General features: G+C 37.8%; 1 protein-coding gene across 1 annotated transcript; it reads left to right on the forward strand.

The window, feature by feature from the left end:
* Window positions 1-298: 298 nt before the first annotated feature.
* LOC136000140 (interleukin-1 receptor type 1-like) lies at window positions 299-16,417 on the forward strand. Its single transcript, XM_065653858.1, has 11 exons — window positions 299-346; window positions 3,065-3,134; window positions 6,749-6,992; window positions 7,313-7,499; window positions 8,313-8,475; window positions 10,441-10,506; window positions 11,067-11,172; window positions 13,289-13,437; window positions 13,733-13,876; window positions 15,366-15,527; window positions 16,026-16,417. The coding sequence occupies exons 1-11, from the start codon at window positions 299-301 to the stop codon at window positions 16,415-16,417; spliced, it is 1,731 nt and encodes a 576-aa protein (XP_065509930.1).
* Window positions 16,418-16,651: the final 234 nt, after the last annotated feature.

Here is a 16,651-nt window from a genome sequence, read left to right on the forward strand (position 1 = left end):
ATAAATTCAATGACAGATTTTAATGAGAATTATGCTTTACTCTGTGCTATTATGGATGCTGTAATTGTAATTCAGGTGCGTGTATCATTGGAGATCTCTTTCAGACACTTGGTTTGTTTTTTTTTTTAATCTGAAATTGACACAAATATTTCCTTTCAGGGTGGAACTTTACGGACATGGACTCAGATACATGGAATTTTTTCCGCTCTGGAAAATTTGGACAAAGATAACTCCAGCTGAATTTTGTCCTGAGTAGTGAAGCTCCACAGGTCGATTGCAGGCTCAAGATGTGGACAAAATGGCTGCGAAAAGGGAGAAATGTAGCTGTTTATCATGGTGGAATGTGGTAGGAAAAACATTTGCACTTGACTCTGCAGACATATGTTTGCTATTTTTGTCATGAATTATGTGAATACTTGCACAGAGCAGAGCCTAATTTTGCTGTTGAGTATACCTTCCACAAAAATCTAGCTTTTATCATCATGAAAAGTCAGAGACAAGAAGGAGTCTCCTGAGAGCAGTTCATATGTATAATTTTACAGAGAGCTATAGATATTTGCAGGTCTTTCATGTTGACAAAAAGGCAACTGTTAAATTTCAATAGATAGAAAGAACATTTAATTTATAGAGAAGCAGGGTACTGGAAGATTTTATTTCAGAACATAGTGAAATACTTCTGCTGCATCTACTGAATCTACTGATAGGGGCAAAAAACTGTCTGAGAGAGCATATGTGAGACAGAAAAGTACAGTAAGGTTATGTTGTAATGGAACAGAGCTTATGAAAAAACAGTGATTCGGAGTCATAAAAAGTCATAAAAAATCCCCTGGTCATAAGTGGAGTCTATTCAGTCCCATTTTCTCTTAAAATTATTTCCATTATAATATTTTCATGTTCTTTAAAATTGAAAACTAGAGATTTTAAGAGTTACTGTTCCATCACAGTTAATGAAGGAAGTTGGAGGTTTTGTACAAACACACATAAACCCCCTTCAGTGATTTTAAAGTTTTGTGTATTTCTTTTTATGCTCAGCATTCTTGCAGGGCTTGTTCCTTCTTGCAGCTAGGCAAGAAAAGACCTGCCTGGTAATTTGAGCGGAAATTTGCAATGAGGGAGGAGGGAAGAGAAGGGGAAGAAGGAAGAAAGCAGGCACTGCAAGAGGCAGTGTGGATGACTCAATGTATGGCACGCTTCTGAGTCGGTTTGGTGACGTAAAACAGAGCAGCAGGAAGTGTCATCTTCGACTATTGTAGAAATTGGTTATCAGCTAAAGATTCGTCACAACACGATGAGGTTCTCCTACTCATCATTCAATTTGAATAATTGCATTTGTCCTTTCAGAGTGCTCTAAAAGCTCTGGTAGGCTGAATAGAAAAAGAGCGGTAAGGAAGGCCAACTTAAGGAACAACTTGCCAGAGGCATGCAACTAATAGATCCTTCTCCAAACATATTAGGGATGAGAAGCTTACCAAAGACTCCTGAGAGCCAGTTGGTCATTCAGGTATAACAAAACCCCTATGGGATGGGCTATGGAAAGATATGAACATAGCAAGGGGAAAAAACATTTTTTTTTGCATTTGTGTTCATCTTGGTAGAGCATAGTGCTAGTACATTTTCTTATGGATAATCTTCCATGGAAGGATCTGTCTCAGATTGAAAAGTCAGTAAACGGCAGTTATAGAAATAAATGATCCATAGCAAAGCACCATGACTGACTGATACTCGCTCTTGTGTTCTCTTGTTGTAAATGTCTCATTTAAGGCAGGTTTGGGACCAAAAGATCAGAAAGTGATAAACTTAGTTTTATCCTCCTCAAGTGATCAAAAGAGAGCCAGGAAAGTAGAGCCTCGTGAGCCTGGTGTGTGCAGCAGGCAGCTGAGTAGAAACTGCTTGAAATAATAGGACCAGTGGAAATGACGATAAATTATGTAGGGAAGGAGTCAACAGTGACTTTTGTAAAGGGAAGTCATGGCTCTCAAATAGTACAAGTGTGTTGGAATTGTACACATGTATGTGAACACATTGCATATAGGAGACATGGTTGATACCATCTGCCTTAATTTCCAAAAGGCATTCAGCAGAGGCTGTCAATGAAGACAGACCGCCATAATATATTTATTCTCACATGTATAAAAAAGTAGGTAAAAGATAAATGCTCAGTTTTTCAGGTGGAGGAAGATTACTACTGAAGTCTCAAACAACTCTCTTCTGCTCAACATATATGTTTAATAATCTGGACAGAGGGAAACTGTTGCAGTGGCAGAATTTGCAAACAATACAAAACTTCAGGCTAGAACACGGAGGTGTTAATTGCAAAGAGTAGGAGAAGAATGTCATGATAGTGAATGACTAAGTAATAGTAGTAGAAAAAAATTGTTTTACATAAATATAAAGAAAATTTTAGATGAAAACATATGAGCAAAATCCTAACATCATGTGCTCAGCGGCTGGCTGAGTTTACCTGATTTTTAACACTCAATGGAGAGATCTTGGCATTTGACTACATATGCCCATGGAAATATCAGGTCAATACTCAGTAGTACTCGAAGAACAAATAGATTGTTAGAAATTATTGGGAAAAACAAAACAAACAGAAAAAAAAATTGTTTAAAAATCTGTAGTGCACCTAGATTTTGAAGACTGTATCCAAGTTCTCTTCTCTGCTCCCCACCTCAGACAGGCTGTAGCATAACTGAAGATGATACAGAAGAGGGTGACAAACATGCTCAGAAATGTGAAATTGGATTAGACAGAGTAAGACTACAGCTTAGGAAAGCAAGAACTGGAGAGGAGAGTGCTAGAGATGCAAAAAATCCTGAGTGCTTGACAAGCCGAATAGGAAATGTTCATTATTTTTTTTTTCTTCTGGTATAATAATTAGGAGCTGTCAGGTAAAATAAACAGGCAACAGGCTCAAAATAAGCCAAAGAAAATTCCTATATTTCCTGTGTCCTGTATTAACTGTGTAAATCCTGTACTAACTCTGTAATGCAAAAGTTGACTTTAAATTGTGGAAGTTTATACTGGAAACCACTAATTGAAGGTTTTCTTTCAATTTCTGCAGGGAAACGTGACAGCAAAAACGTTGTTTTCATGTAATATCACAACAGCATTTCTGTCTTTAATTATTGCAGGTAAGTTTATTAGTGGCTATGGAAGGTCTTGTTCTGAAACTTACTTTTTCACACAAGTAATACTAATTTTGTGTGAAAATTACTGTAAAAGTCAAATTTATGTGCATGCCGATGAGTTCTTTTAAGCAGTTCTAAAAGCAGGAACCTATAAAACTTATAATATGTGATATTTTGTGTACTATCTTATCACAGAACCATTGGTTGGAAGGTAACTCTTGAGATCATCTAGTCCAACCTCCCTAACCCTCCAGGGTCAGCTACAGCAGTTTGTCCAGTACCGTGTCCACTTGGATTTTGACGGTCTCCACAAATGGAGACTCCACGACCTCTCTGAGCAACTTAGAATCATAGAATAGTTTTGGTTGGAAGGCACCTTCAAAGGTCATCTAGTCCAACCCCCTGCAATGATCAGGGACATCTGCAACTAGATCAGGTTGCTCAGAGCCCCGTCCAGCCTGGCCTGGAATGTCTCCAGGGATGGGGCATCGACCACCTCTCTGGGCAACCTGGACCAGTGTTTCACCACCCTCAGTGTAAAAAATTTCTTTCTTCTGTCTAGTCTGAATGTACCCTTTTTCAGCTTAAAACTGTTACCTCTTGTCCCATTGCAACAGGCCCTCCTAAACTTGTTCCAGTGTTTGATCACCCTCACAGTAAAAAAGTGTTTTCTTGTGTTCAGGTGGATTTTTTTTTGGTGTGTTTCAATTTGTGCTCATTTCCTCTTGTCCTGTCAGTGGGCAACACTGGCAAAAGTCTGACTTTTTGTTCTTCGTTGCCTCCCATCAGGTGTTTACACACATTGATATGATCCACCTACACACTCCTGAAGTCTTCGCTTCTCTAGTCTGAACAGTCCCTGCTTTTTCACCCTCTCCTCATGTGAGAGATGCTTCACTCCCTTAATCATCTTTGTGGCCCCATGCTGGACTTTCTTCAGTAAATCCATGTATCTCTTGTACTGGGGAGCCCAGAACTGGCTGCAGCACTCTAGATGTGGTCTCACCAGTGCTGAGTAGATGGGAAGGATCGCATTCCTTTACCTGCTAGCAAGTCCTAATGCAGCCCGGGACACCATTAGCCTTCTTTGCCATGAGGGCACATTGACGGCTTATGGTCAGTTCATTGTCAAGCAGGACCCCAATGTTCTTTTCTGCAGAGCTGCTTTCCAGCTGAATGTTCTCCAGCATGTGCTGGTGCCCATGGTCATTCCTTACCAGACACAGAACTTCACATTTCCTTTTGTTAGACTATGTCAGACTTCTCCAGCCCATTGAGGTCCATCTGGATGGCAGTGCAATCCTCTGGTGTATAAAATGATGAAATTAATTGTAGTTTTAACTTTAGAGAATGTGTCCTTAGGATTTTTTCATATTGGAAAATATAGCCATTTGACAACAATAGCACATCTAGATTTTTGTAAAATTGCTCGGCTACTCATTGCAACTGCTTGTTTCTGCCCTTCAGCTACCAACCAACAATCCAGCTTATGTTTAAAACATTTGAAATGGTTCCAGTGAGTTGCTGTCATAATCTTGTCATTCTACCTGGAATCTTGCAGCAGTGCCAGACTGTTAAAAGAAAAACTTCAGGAATTTCTGTTTCTTGAATTTCTAGCAAGCTATTTGGTTGGAAAAGATCTGGTTTTGGTTTGGGTTTTTTTTGTCCATGAATGGACAAGCTGCAAGGTTCACTAATCCATTGGATAATCTTTTTTTTGGCTAACTAAATAGTCGTATGGAAAGGTGATTATTTGGCTGCCCTCCCTCCAATAACAGAGGGTTCTGGTTTTGGCTTAATTATGTATGTTACCTTATAAATCTTTCCTGCTCCATGGAAACAGTGGAGGGTGTTGCGGGATGGGAGCTTCAGAGAAACTGAGGCAAGAAGTGTGTAAAATAAAAAGTCATTATTTCAGAGTATTAGCATTTAGTGGCAGACAAAGGTTATCAGTTCCTGAGGCCATAACATTTCATAACCATCAGGGTTCTTATGGGGCATTCAATAAATCTATCTGAGCAGCTCAGTGTTTTGAGAAGTAATTTGGAAAAGATTTACAGTGAAGTGGTGAGAACTGTGTATGATATGAAATTACCTCTGGTAGTTAAAAATAATGTTGTCTATGAAGAGGATATCTGGATATTGAATGGTTTAGTGATAGAATGTCAATAAGTAAAATCAAATGGATATGTAGGGGCATGGAAGGGTCATAACACATATAGCCGAAACGAGCATACTGTGTGTGTGTGGTGTGAACATTAAGTTAATTAATAACCACTTTGGAAAAATGCTACTTTGACATCTCTGGATGCTCTCTGGAAACATTAACTCTGTCATCAGTGGTGGTCAGAAAAACAGAATTTTTGGGAAGGGAGTAGAGCAGAAAACAGAAAGCTTCATTGTGCTACTCTGTAACACTATAGTAAATGTGAATCAGTTGAACTCTGTGGTTTTGGTCATTCCATCTCAGAAAGACTACATAAAAAAGGTAGAGAGATGAGTGACAGTGTTGTCAGTTATAGGATGGCTTCCATATGAGAAGTCATTAAATGAATGAGGTAAGAAAAAGAGATGACTGAGGCAAGATGTGATGGAGGTCTATAAAATAATGAGTATCATAGAGTGGGCAGACGAGGAAATGTTTATTTTGGCATTTCTTATTGCAAGAAGTACGTGATACCCAAAGAAATTATAAAAGCCAATGAATGCAGAATGCTTCATGCAGAACATTAGAGAAAAGAAAGGGGCTGAAAGCAAAACATTATTGTACTTGCTCTGTCTTTCTCTCTTACACATTTTCCACTGGCTGATATCAGAGGCAAGGTTTTGGGCTAGACAGACACTTGGATGACTCTGTGTGGCTGTTCTTATATTCTAATGAAACAAGGAATTTTAGATAAATAGAGTACTGACTCTGGATACCAGGGTCACATGCCTGAGCTTGTGCCATTTTTGTCATACTGACAAAAAAAAGTATCTCATGGTGTTGCCTTTTCTCATGTGAATCTCCTTGGATCTAGGGGCAAGAAAATGAGCTCACTGGTAAGTGCTTGTAATAATTCCTCTCTAAATGCTCATAAAATCAAAGAGTGAGTTGAGATTTCCATAGCAAACTTAATATTTGTGCAACAGTAACTTTAAATTCGGTGTCCTCTTAGGATGTTTGGGTACTGAAAGCATCCTCTGTCTTGAAGACTTACTTTTACTACAGCTAAGTGAAGTTAACAAATAAAGTCCTTAAAAGTGAAATTTGTGTGTGTGCATGTGTGTGTTTCTGTGTATGCATGTGAAGCAGACTGGAGAAATACGAGTACTCTAGTAATTTGCATCTGAACTAAAAGATACACATGCAAACTGCTCCAAATGAAGAGATTCTGTTCAGTGTGAAGTTTGCATTCAAAAAACAGCATTTCATTTCAGTGTCATAATGATAGCTTTATATCACTGAGTAGTACTTTCAGTTCTAAAGATAAGAGATTATAATTGTATTTTTAGTAGATGACTTAAGAATGGAGGTGGAAATTCTAATGAACTTTTCAAATGTAAACAAGAAATCAATTCAGTATAACCTTTTACAGTGTTTGAGGTTTTCTTTAATATTTATCTCTTTCCTTTAGAGAAATGTGACGCCTATGATGTCATGTTGAGGGAGAGTCTCGTGCCTGATGGGCAGCCTCTTGCTATTAAGTGTTCACTGGAAATGAGCTTGAAAAGTGGAGACTACAGCTTAACATGGTATAAAGTGCGTAACCAGACAGCTGTGCCTAGAGACAAACTTTCTAGAATTCATCAGCAGAAGAATTTTATTTGGTTTCTCCCTGCAATGTTAGAAGACTCTGGAGATTATGAATGTGTCATAAGGTAAAAGTGAAAAAACTGCTACAGAAATAAGTTGCAAAGGGAATAACTTTTAGGAAACAAGTAGAATTTGGGGGGGTAAGAGAAATACTAATGAAGAAGGGAGAGTGCATTCACAAAAACCAACTTTAGGTTGGGGAAAGTAAGTAGTGGTTTTTGGTTTTTTGTTTTTGTTTTTGTTTTTTCCCAGTAGACAAAGGTAAATCTGTTAGAGAAACTGTAAACTTCTCATCCTCTCTTTCTTCTCCAAAAAGAATATCATATATTTTCGAGTTGGAAACTATGCCAAAGAGGTTAATTTAATTATGTTATATTAATTGCAGGAATTCAACAAGCCACAGGAAAATGCGTACAAAAGTAACAGTTTTTGAGAGGATTGATGGTTTATGCTTAAATGAAAAATTTGCTGTAGAGGAGGTGATATTCACAGTATCATCTGCAAAGGTTGTGTGTCCACACTTGGATTATTTCAGGAATGAGAAAAATATTCAGCCTGTTCGTTGGTATAAGGTGAGAATGCCGTGTTTTGTTCTGTCTTCTAACTGTCCATTATTTGAAATAAGAATCACTGATATTTATGAATTGGAGGAGGAAAACTAAAGATTTATGGTAAATAGGAGAAAAATGCTTTAAAACCAATTGGGAGAGGATTAAGCATTTTTATTTTTGTCTTTTAAAGGTGTATACAGTTTTTTTTATTTAAGGGGTAGAAATTCAGCTTAGATGTAGGAGCCGTTGACCCACGTATCCACCAGGTGGCATCTTCGTACCTGCTACTGAAGCACAGTAGGGAATTTCATTTGTGTGGAAATGGATTCAGTATGTCTTTTGTGAGAGATGGCATATCCGTTATGTGCTCAACATTGTTCCATTAAATAAATGCCATTTCGTGTTGCTTATGCTCATTTAAAGGCTCTTTCTGTTAGAATGTAGTGCCTTCTGCAGCATCCCTGCCTCATGCCTGTGCAGTCCATGTGGTATGAAGAGTATTTAAATACTTCAAAAAATTAAGTCTAATTGTTAAGCAGTTCTTCATTGATGAATATTTTACAAATCTTAACACTTGCATTTCACATCCTTATTTCTCTAAAACTGAAAGTTGTTTTCTATAGGAAACAATCTGTAGTGTCTTTGAATTAAAAACTGAGAGTCAAAATGAAGCATGTTTTGCTTGTTATTCCACTCCCCTCACTCTTCCTCAGCCTCTGCAAGGCACCCATCCTTATGCTGCGGTCCACTGAAAGTTCCAATTGCATTAAATAGAGACAAACCCTGCAAAGAGGTAGCGGAATGAATTAACAAGAATTCTCTACACACGTTTAGGACTGCCAGCTGCTGGAAGGGAAAAGATTTGCTTTCTCAAACAGTGATCTTATCATTTGCAATGTGACTCTACAAGATCAAGGAAACTATACATGTGAAACAATGTATACCTACAATGGAAAACAATATAACATTTCAAGAGACATCAGACTGACTGTAGAAGGTAGGTAAATAATTTCACTGTGTGCTCATAATGAGGACTTCAAATTTTTGTCCAAGTTTCTAAAGACTAAAGCTAAACAACCCAATTGTGTATAGGCATGCTTAGGGCTATTAGTTTTCACCTAAATATGAGGAAAAGAAATGCTGACAGAGAGGTTACATATTTTTGTCTGTTGCCACTGTGTGGAAGATGCGTTGCCCCGTTCAAAGTTGTGGTTTGTCAAAGCTTTGCTGCTCAGATCAGCTGCTAGTGTCCCTAAACAGGTGTCCTGTAAGGCTTGGTAGGCACAATACTTTCTGCTGTAGCTGCACCCTCTATCCTGCCCATCTTCCTTCTCTGTCTTTTACATTATCCTCTTGCTGCAAGAACAACGAGGTAAACCAGCCCAAATTGCAGCAGTATCTTGACTCTATATGTCCTATCTGTTTCATTCAAACTCTTGTCTCTTCTGGTTTTGGTTTTAAGCTCCCCAGCCCAAGAACTGCTGATCTCTGATATCATATGTCTAGCTCAGTAGACCCTGATTTATGTCAGAGGGCCACTAGCATGACAAAAAAATATAGAAGAAGGCGTAACTGTAAAACACTAACTCCTTGCTAGCACAACATTATGAGACTGAAAAGGCTGTGCTATATCAAGGTATGAAATGCCAGTACTGTTATTACATTCCAGCTGATGAAAGACATTTTCAGGTTTACTAATAGAATTTATTACTATTTAATGGTCTGGTTTTGTGCTAGTCTGTTTTGTCTGTGTGTGTATATATGCATAGATATTTATATATGTGTGTATGTATATATATATGATATGAATATGTACCATATTCATATCATGTCATATGTATATGATGTGGATAAACAAAATATGAGGAACATAACATCAGATCAGCTGAAATAACAATTCTAGTCTTAAAATCTGTCCATTGAACCTTTTCCTTAGTATAATTTCAGCTCCCACTATTCAGTAGAAGCAAAATAATATCGATCCTTTGCCATAAATGAATAAAGGCAGCTCAGTTGTTTTTAAAGTCTCCAGCTGAACAAGTTTACATTAAAATGTGTGATTTGGGGTCCAAACAGTGCTGCAGGCCCAGTTTTCAGAAAGGAAAGGGAATGATATATCTGGGGAATCCTGTGTGCTTCGCTACGAGGCTCGATGCTTTATGATTTCTTTTTGTTAATTTGAGCCCTTGGAGCACCTTCCTTGAATATCTGTTAGGAAACATTCTAAAATTTCCTGCAGCTGCCTGAGACAGCTGGAAATGGTATGTGTGTTCAGTGAGGGACCCTCCAAGTTGGGATTCATTTAGCCATACTGAGATATTTCTAATGTAGATGTCTAGGTCTCCACCTGTTGATTACTCTCCCTTTGTAGCCTGTAGAGAGAAATAAGCTTTCCAGAGTGTCATATAATCTAGTTCTAATGTAAACATCTAAAAGGGGCCACTGGTGTTGTGCTTCCTTATGGATGGCACTGTGGGAGGAATTGTAAGGCATTTAACTAGAGTATAGAAATGAAATTTCTCCTCTATGGTAGTAAAAGTCTAAAATAGATGAATTGCACTCCTAGGTGTTTGGGTCCAGTTTGTATCTGAGGGCTGCTGGCTGACAGGCTATCCAGACTGTAGGGGCATAATCCAGTAGATATTTACCCATACCCTTCTCTGCGCCTGTGAGTGCAATATTACATGAATTTTATGCCATGGAACAGCCAGATCACTGTGAGTGTGTGGAGATTTGTGGCACTACATTTGGGAAGAAGCGGAGCAAAGAATAGCATAGCTTCTTCAGAAGTGATAACTACCTGAGATACGGTACTTTCAGTATTGAGTGATGCCTGTTATAAAATTGCTGACCACCTTGTCCATAGGACAGGGGTTTTTTAGGTCATACTTGAGTTATGGAGCATAGAACAGACTGCAACTGCCCCAGGTTTTCTGAAAAGCACTTTCTTTCTTTTGATTAGTGAGCCCACCAAAAAAGCCTCCAGAAATATCTTATCCAAGAAACAACTCTATCGAAGTGGAACTTGGTAAGTAGTTTTCTCGATAAGAAAATATGATTTTGTATACTGGTGAAAATTTATACTCAAGGAATACCATATTCTGTGTTTTCTTGTTTTTGTTTTTTGACAAAAACTAGTTCAGGGACCAGCCCAGTTTCTGTATGTTGATCTCCTAAAAGAGGAGTGTTTGGGGTTAAGAGGGAAAGAGACAAGGCGTGTTGCTTACAAAGCCTGGGGCAATTTCTCACATGCAAACAAAATTGTAGGGAACCCAAGTGATTCTCGGTCACATTTGTTTCTTTCCATCACTCTGGGAGAGATCCTAAGAACAGAACTGTCTTTGAATCTGCAGGGAAAATGGTGCCCCAGAGAGAGGCACCTTTTTCCTTGATTTAGTCTCTTAAATCTTACCAGTCTCTTTCGACACCTGGAGATGACTGAGTATATAGGCCCTCTGTTAGAGCAACTTTTCTGAAAGGGTGTGGGACCATCCTTAGCTGGTCTGTGTGGGACTCTGTGAACAGAATTGTATGGACTTTAATAGGATTATGAAAATTAACCTTTCACTTTGTAACACAATTTTATAGGCTCACAGGTTACAGTGGATTGCAATACAACAGGTGCTGATGGGTATGATGTGTATTGGACAGGTGTATATATTGATGTGAGCAGAATTTTTGCAAGTCACTATGAGTAAGTATATTTTCAGGTTAGAAAATACCATGTTGGCAACCAAAGTGGAACTTTCTCCCTTTGACATTAATATATTTAGCAACATTTTTCACTTGCTTAAATAGCTTTCTTTTCAAAGGCTCTAATGCTTGCCTCCACCAATTCACTTTCTGCTCTGAAGTAGAAACTTGAAACATAGTAGGCACATGGACTTCACATGTGATTGTGCTCTTTTTGGTCATTGTAAAATCTCTCTTAATTTCCAACCTTGGAAAAAGGTGTTTTGTAGACTTACAGTCTCATAACTGTCATACAGTTTCTATTAAGCAGGCTCTGGCCTGGCAGAGTTCTCTTTCAGTTGGATCAAGCATGTCCAGCCACACGATCTTCAGACTGTCTCTTTCTTCTGCATTCTCCTTTCTCTTCACATCTGCCTCCCTGAAAGGTTGCAAGAGATCAAATCTGTGCTTCATGGGAGAAACTGAGACTTCCACGTTTAACAACCTTGAGCTAAAGAAGCGTAACAGAGATCAGCTGAAGAGTTAATGGAAGATTCTGTTGAGGACATTTGTATTGAGGCTTAGTGGGGTGAGAGGAGAAAAGGGAGATTTCCAGTCTTGACTTCAGGTCTGGGAGGAAAATAGACTTGAACTGAGTAAAGCATGAGAAGGGCAACTGGGAAATAAGGTGAGAGTGAAAAGCAGGTTGAATGGAGTTAGGGTAGAAGAAATTAGACCTGACTTGAAAAAGCAACTAAAATGGGAGCAGAAGGCAATCTGAAAGCTTTTTAGGTATGATAGGTTGGGAACTAAAAACAGCAGTTTTTTTGTCAGCCTTCATCTCATGGTGGTGCTATGAAGAAAAAAATGTCATCATTTTTGTAAATTCTCAAGCACTACCTATGGAGGAGAAACTGATGAAGAAATGAGAATGATATCTTCAAAGTAAGAATATTGTTGTGAGAAATAAGTGCTCATCATAAAACAAAGGGGTAAATAAAATGCTGAATTCTTTAAGCTCTCAGCAAGAGAATACTCTATACAAAAGTAATATATTGTGCTGTCATAAAGAATGTAATGTCATAAACTATTGGGCCATAATGCAGAGGTATGTGATCACTGAATTAATATCATAAAAGCAATGTTATTTTTTGTGCTTCCTAGCACTTAGATGGTCATCTTTGCAACCATTAGTCATTTGCATTAGTGATGTTGATTCATTTATTCCTTGTTACAGTGTTCAAATTACTGTAACCTTTTGCTTAGAAAGTGATTCATCTGGTCCAAAAGATGCCCTTTATGACGTATTTCAAGCTTTTGTTTTGCATTTTAAATGGTAACTAGAGTATGTTTTCAGGAAAGAATACTGCTTGCCTAAGTAGACTAGATAGTTAATTTTGTATTTGAGATCTATTGTTAACAACGTAGTGGTGTCCCTCATTTTGCTGGTGGTTAAAAAGTTGTTTAGTTCACACATCAGTCACACATCACGGTACACATGACTAACTGAATGTGCATCATAATCAGCATTTTTGTGTCCTTGTACAAGGTATGGGGGATAATCTGTGTCTTTTAATGACGCAGCCTGATGCTTTAGCTGTTGCAAGTCTGTTCTGATCCATGGGGTGAAGCAGCAGTTTAGACTCCACGTCTTGCAGCTGGATTCACACTGTGAGTTGGTGTTATCTGCTGCGGGTCACCACCTTTGATGTCGCCCCATCCCAGAGCTGCTCACTGCAAGATGACGCCCTTGTGTCGGGGCCTCTTTCTGTGTCATATCACATTATGGAATTTCTCTCCACCTGCTCTTACAGGGGCTGGGAAGCTTGTAACAAGGGTTTGCTTAGGTTTGTAAGGTATATTTCTGTCCTTCAACTTATGGAAACCTCATATTCCTTTTGGGAAACACAGGTCCTGCTAAGACAATGTTTTGATGTTTTCCGACATCTATGCTAAATGTCAGGAAGAGGCCGGACTGTTGTTTGGGTTTCCTTCATATACTGTAGTTGCTCATCTGTTCTGAAGTGTGGTTGACATTTGCAGAAGGAAACATCCATTGTTGTGCTGCAGCTGTCAGTGATGAAGCCACTCCAGAAAGGGCTGGGGTTTTATGGCTCTCTTTGTCACCTTTTGGATAGGGAGGAAATTTCTCACGATGGACGTCCTGTGTATTCTGTGAAGCTAATAATTTCGGAAGTGAATAGCGAAGATTATGAACAGCCATTTGTCTGTCAAGCTTCAAATGCCTTTGGGCAGGCTGCATCCTATATTATATTAAAACACAGAGGTAAGAAATACTGTTCTTTTTGAGGCCTGTGTTTGTCTTGGATTCCCCAGAAGGGATTTTGATACCAAATGGCCATATAATGTTGATAGAAGACAGATGGATTACAGTTTGCACTATGTATGCATATACCTGTGCATAGGGAAGGAGTCACTGTAGTAGTGTATTTATCATTATTTTTAAAAAGGGTAGATGGAAGTGAAAAATACAGTGATCAAATTTGTGTTATATTTGTGTGAAAGATCAAATTTGGAGAAATTCAACATTTAAAAACCAGTCTTCTTATGTTTTTGTGCAGTTCCTGATATACGAAGATGGCTGGCTGGAGGGCTTGTCTCTTTGTTGATTTTAACATTTATTACTTTAATAATCTACAAGATTTTCAAGATTGACTTGGTGCTTTGGTACCGTAATTCTGTCTGTGCCTTTGCAAATAAGGAAGGTATGTAAGTGTGACCAGGTGTGTTAGTGTAACTAGCATATTGAGTTTTTTCATTTGCTATTACTTCTAAGCAATAATTTGATTATTTAGTAGAATGTATGTGGAATTTCCTTGAGGAATTTTCAGATACACACAAAGACATTTTGGGGGGGATTTTTTCAGTCATATGGGCAAAATATGTAATCATACTTGAGGTAATAAACACTGCACCATATTGAAGGCAGTCATGGTGAGATAGATCAAAAAGAACTCCAGCTATTCCCAAATTAACATGTTGCTCTTTGCTTTTTTGTAAAGTAGTTTGTTTACATGTAGATTTATGGTCACTCTGATGATGATCAATAGGTGTCATCAGAGCTACATCCTGTAAACCAGCTGTTTAAATACGTGCATTAAATATTTATAGTGAAAACCAGACTCACATTTTCTCAGAGATTAATTTTGTTGATTTCCTTTTTTTTTTCTTTTTTGCAACTTCTCTCTTTCTCTCTTTTACCCAACACTTTCCTTCTAAATCCTGTCAATTATGATGTTTACATGCCATACCAAAAGGAAAAAAACGCTACTAGTTCTTTATTCTGTGATTCTCATGTGTTTTAATTGCTGTGGTGTACACAAATACATTGGACAGGTGTGAAAAATAGGAATAAGTGAAACATTCTAGATATTTTGTGTGGCAGCACTCAGAATTAGACCATCTGAAGTTCCTCATAGCTTGAAAGTAAACAGATTATGTGTATTGGATTGTTAACGTTTACTCATGGCTGTTCTAAATGTTTTCAAAGAAAAGTAATTTCAGTTCCTGGTTAAAAGATCACTCTTCCCAGAACACTTTAATAGAGTTCTAATGAAAAAAAATTATCGAACAAACTATGTTTTCTAGCTTGCTGAACTAAAGCTAACTTGTTGAGTTAAATCTGATTTGGGTTTGGTTTCTTCAAGCCTGTTTATTACACAAATTAAACTCTCAAAACCTTAGCTGCATTTTGGCCTTTTCTTCTGTAATATCTGCCTTTCCTGCACAGAATTTTTACAAGAAAGAATTGCTGTTTTCCAGCCTTTCTTGTGATTAGTCAGAAGTGGAGATAACTACTGTTGAATTTATTTCAGGAGAGGTGGTGAAGAAAGTCCTGCAAGAGGATGCTTTCTTCATGTCCTGCCCCCTCTGCGGTTGGGGGCTCCTTCCTGCAGGTGCCAGGTCCTGCATCCAGCTGGTTTGCTGGCCCATCCATCCCTGTGATGGGAAAAGAAGTCAGGTTCCGAGGCTGATCATCTTTCTTTTGATTTGTAGAGCATTTTAGTGCTTTGACATTATTCTGTCAGATAGCTGAATCAGCCCCTCATTACTATTTTTAGCAGTCCAAAATGAAACCTTGCAATAAAGGGATGTTGCTGATTTTATTTATTTATTTATTTATTTATTTATTTATTTATTTATTTATTTATTTATTTATTTATTTATTTATAGAAATATTTGTGTTTGTTTTAGATGGGAAAGTCTATGATGCGTATGTCCTGTACCCAAAAAGCAGTGGAGGCAGAAGTTTCTATCATCTGGAAACCTTTGTTAGTACAATACTCCCTGATGTTTTAGAACAACAATGTGGATATAATCTCTTTATATTAGGAAGAGATGATTTACCGGGAGAAGGTATGTTTTAGTTAATAGAGTTAATAGGTTGTCTTTTGACACATTGTTCTTGGGTTAGAATATTATATATGCAATTAAAAACCACACAATTTTGGAAAATGAAGTTGTGTTTGTCTACTTTTAATGGAACATTTGTCTGTTTTTCCAATGGACAATTTTTTAATGTTTAATTTTTTTTTTGCTTACCAAAAATTTCATTCTGATGTTATGAGATTCTGCACTTTCTTTTTAGTGATGAACAAATGAGGGTTCAGCAGAATTAATAATACTATCAAGTTTTTTGAACAATATTTGCTCCTGGGGACTAAAGAAAACAATTTTTATCAGTAATTTCATGCAATGGATCATGAATCACGAATGGCAATGTGGAAATCTTAAACCTAATGGTCCTCTGAGCTACCCACTGCTCCATATATATGCAATTTTAGAATCAAGAAATATTTTACATCAGTTGTAAAGTTTCTATGCAAACTTTGATTGTTTCTTCATTACTTACAGCTGTGATCAGTGCTGCCAATGAAACCCTTAAGCAAAGCAGAAGACTGATGATTATTTTGGGATCAGAAACATCTAGCAGCTGCCTGTCAGAAAACACTTCTGAACAACATCTAGCTATGTATAATGCTCTCATCCGTGATGGGATTCGAGTGATTCTTATAGAACTAGATGAAATACAAGACTACACAAGCATGCCGGAATCAATCAGATACATTAAACAAAAACATGGAGTTATCCAATGGAAAGGGGACTTCTCAGAGAAATCTCGTTCAGCAAATACAAGATTCTGGAAAAATGTACGCTATCAAATGCCATCCAGGAAGAAGGTATCTTATTCTGAACTGTATTTGTTTCCCCTAAGTCTGAACAATTCTGCAGCAAAGAGAAGTTGAGATGCACTTATTAAAATAATACTGAGAAGGTAATTCTGAAATGGTTTTTTTTGTACACAAATTCTTTTTATTACAAAGTAGATGTTTTCTTCAAGGAATAAAAACTACTTATCCCTTCCCCAAATTGCACCCTGAAAGAAAAATTCTGCGCAACTTTATTTCTGTTCTGGGTTTTGGACAGTGGCGCTATTTGTTGTGTTAGTCTCTCACGGATATGAGAAGTAAATGTTGCTG

The sequence above is a fragment of the Caloenas nicobarica genome, chromosome 1 (genome assembly GCF_036013445.1).
Source record: "Caloenas nicobarica isolate bCalNic1 chromosome 1, bCalNic1.hap1, whole genome shotgun sequence".
NCBI classification, from domain to species: domain Eukaryota; kingdom Metazoa; phylum Chordata; class Aves; order Columbiformes; family Columbidae; genus Caloenas; species Caloenas nicobarica.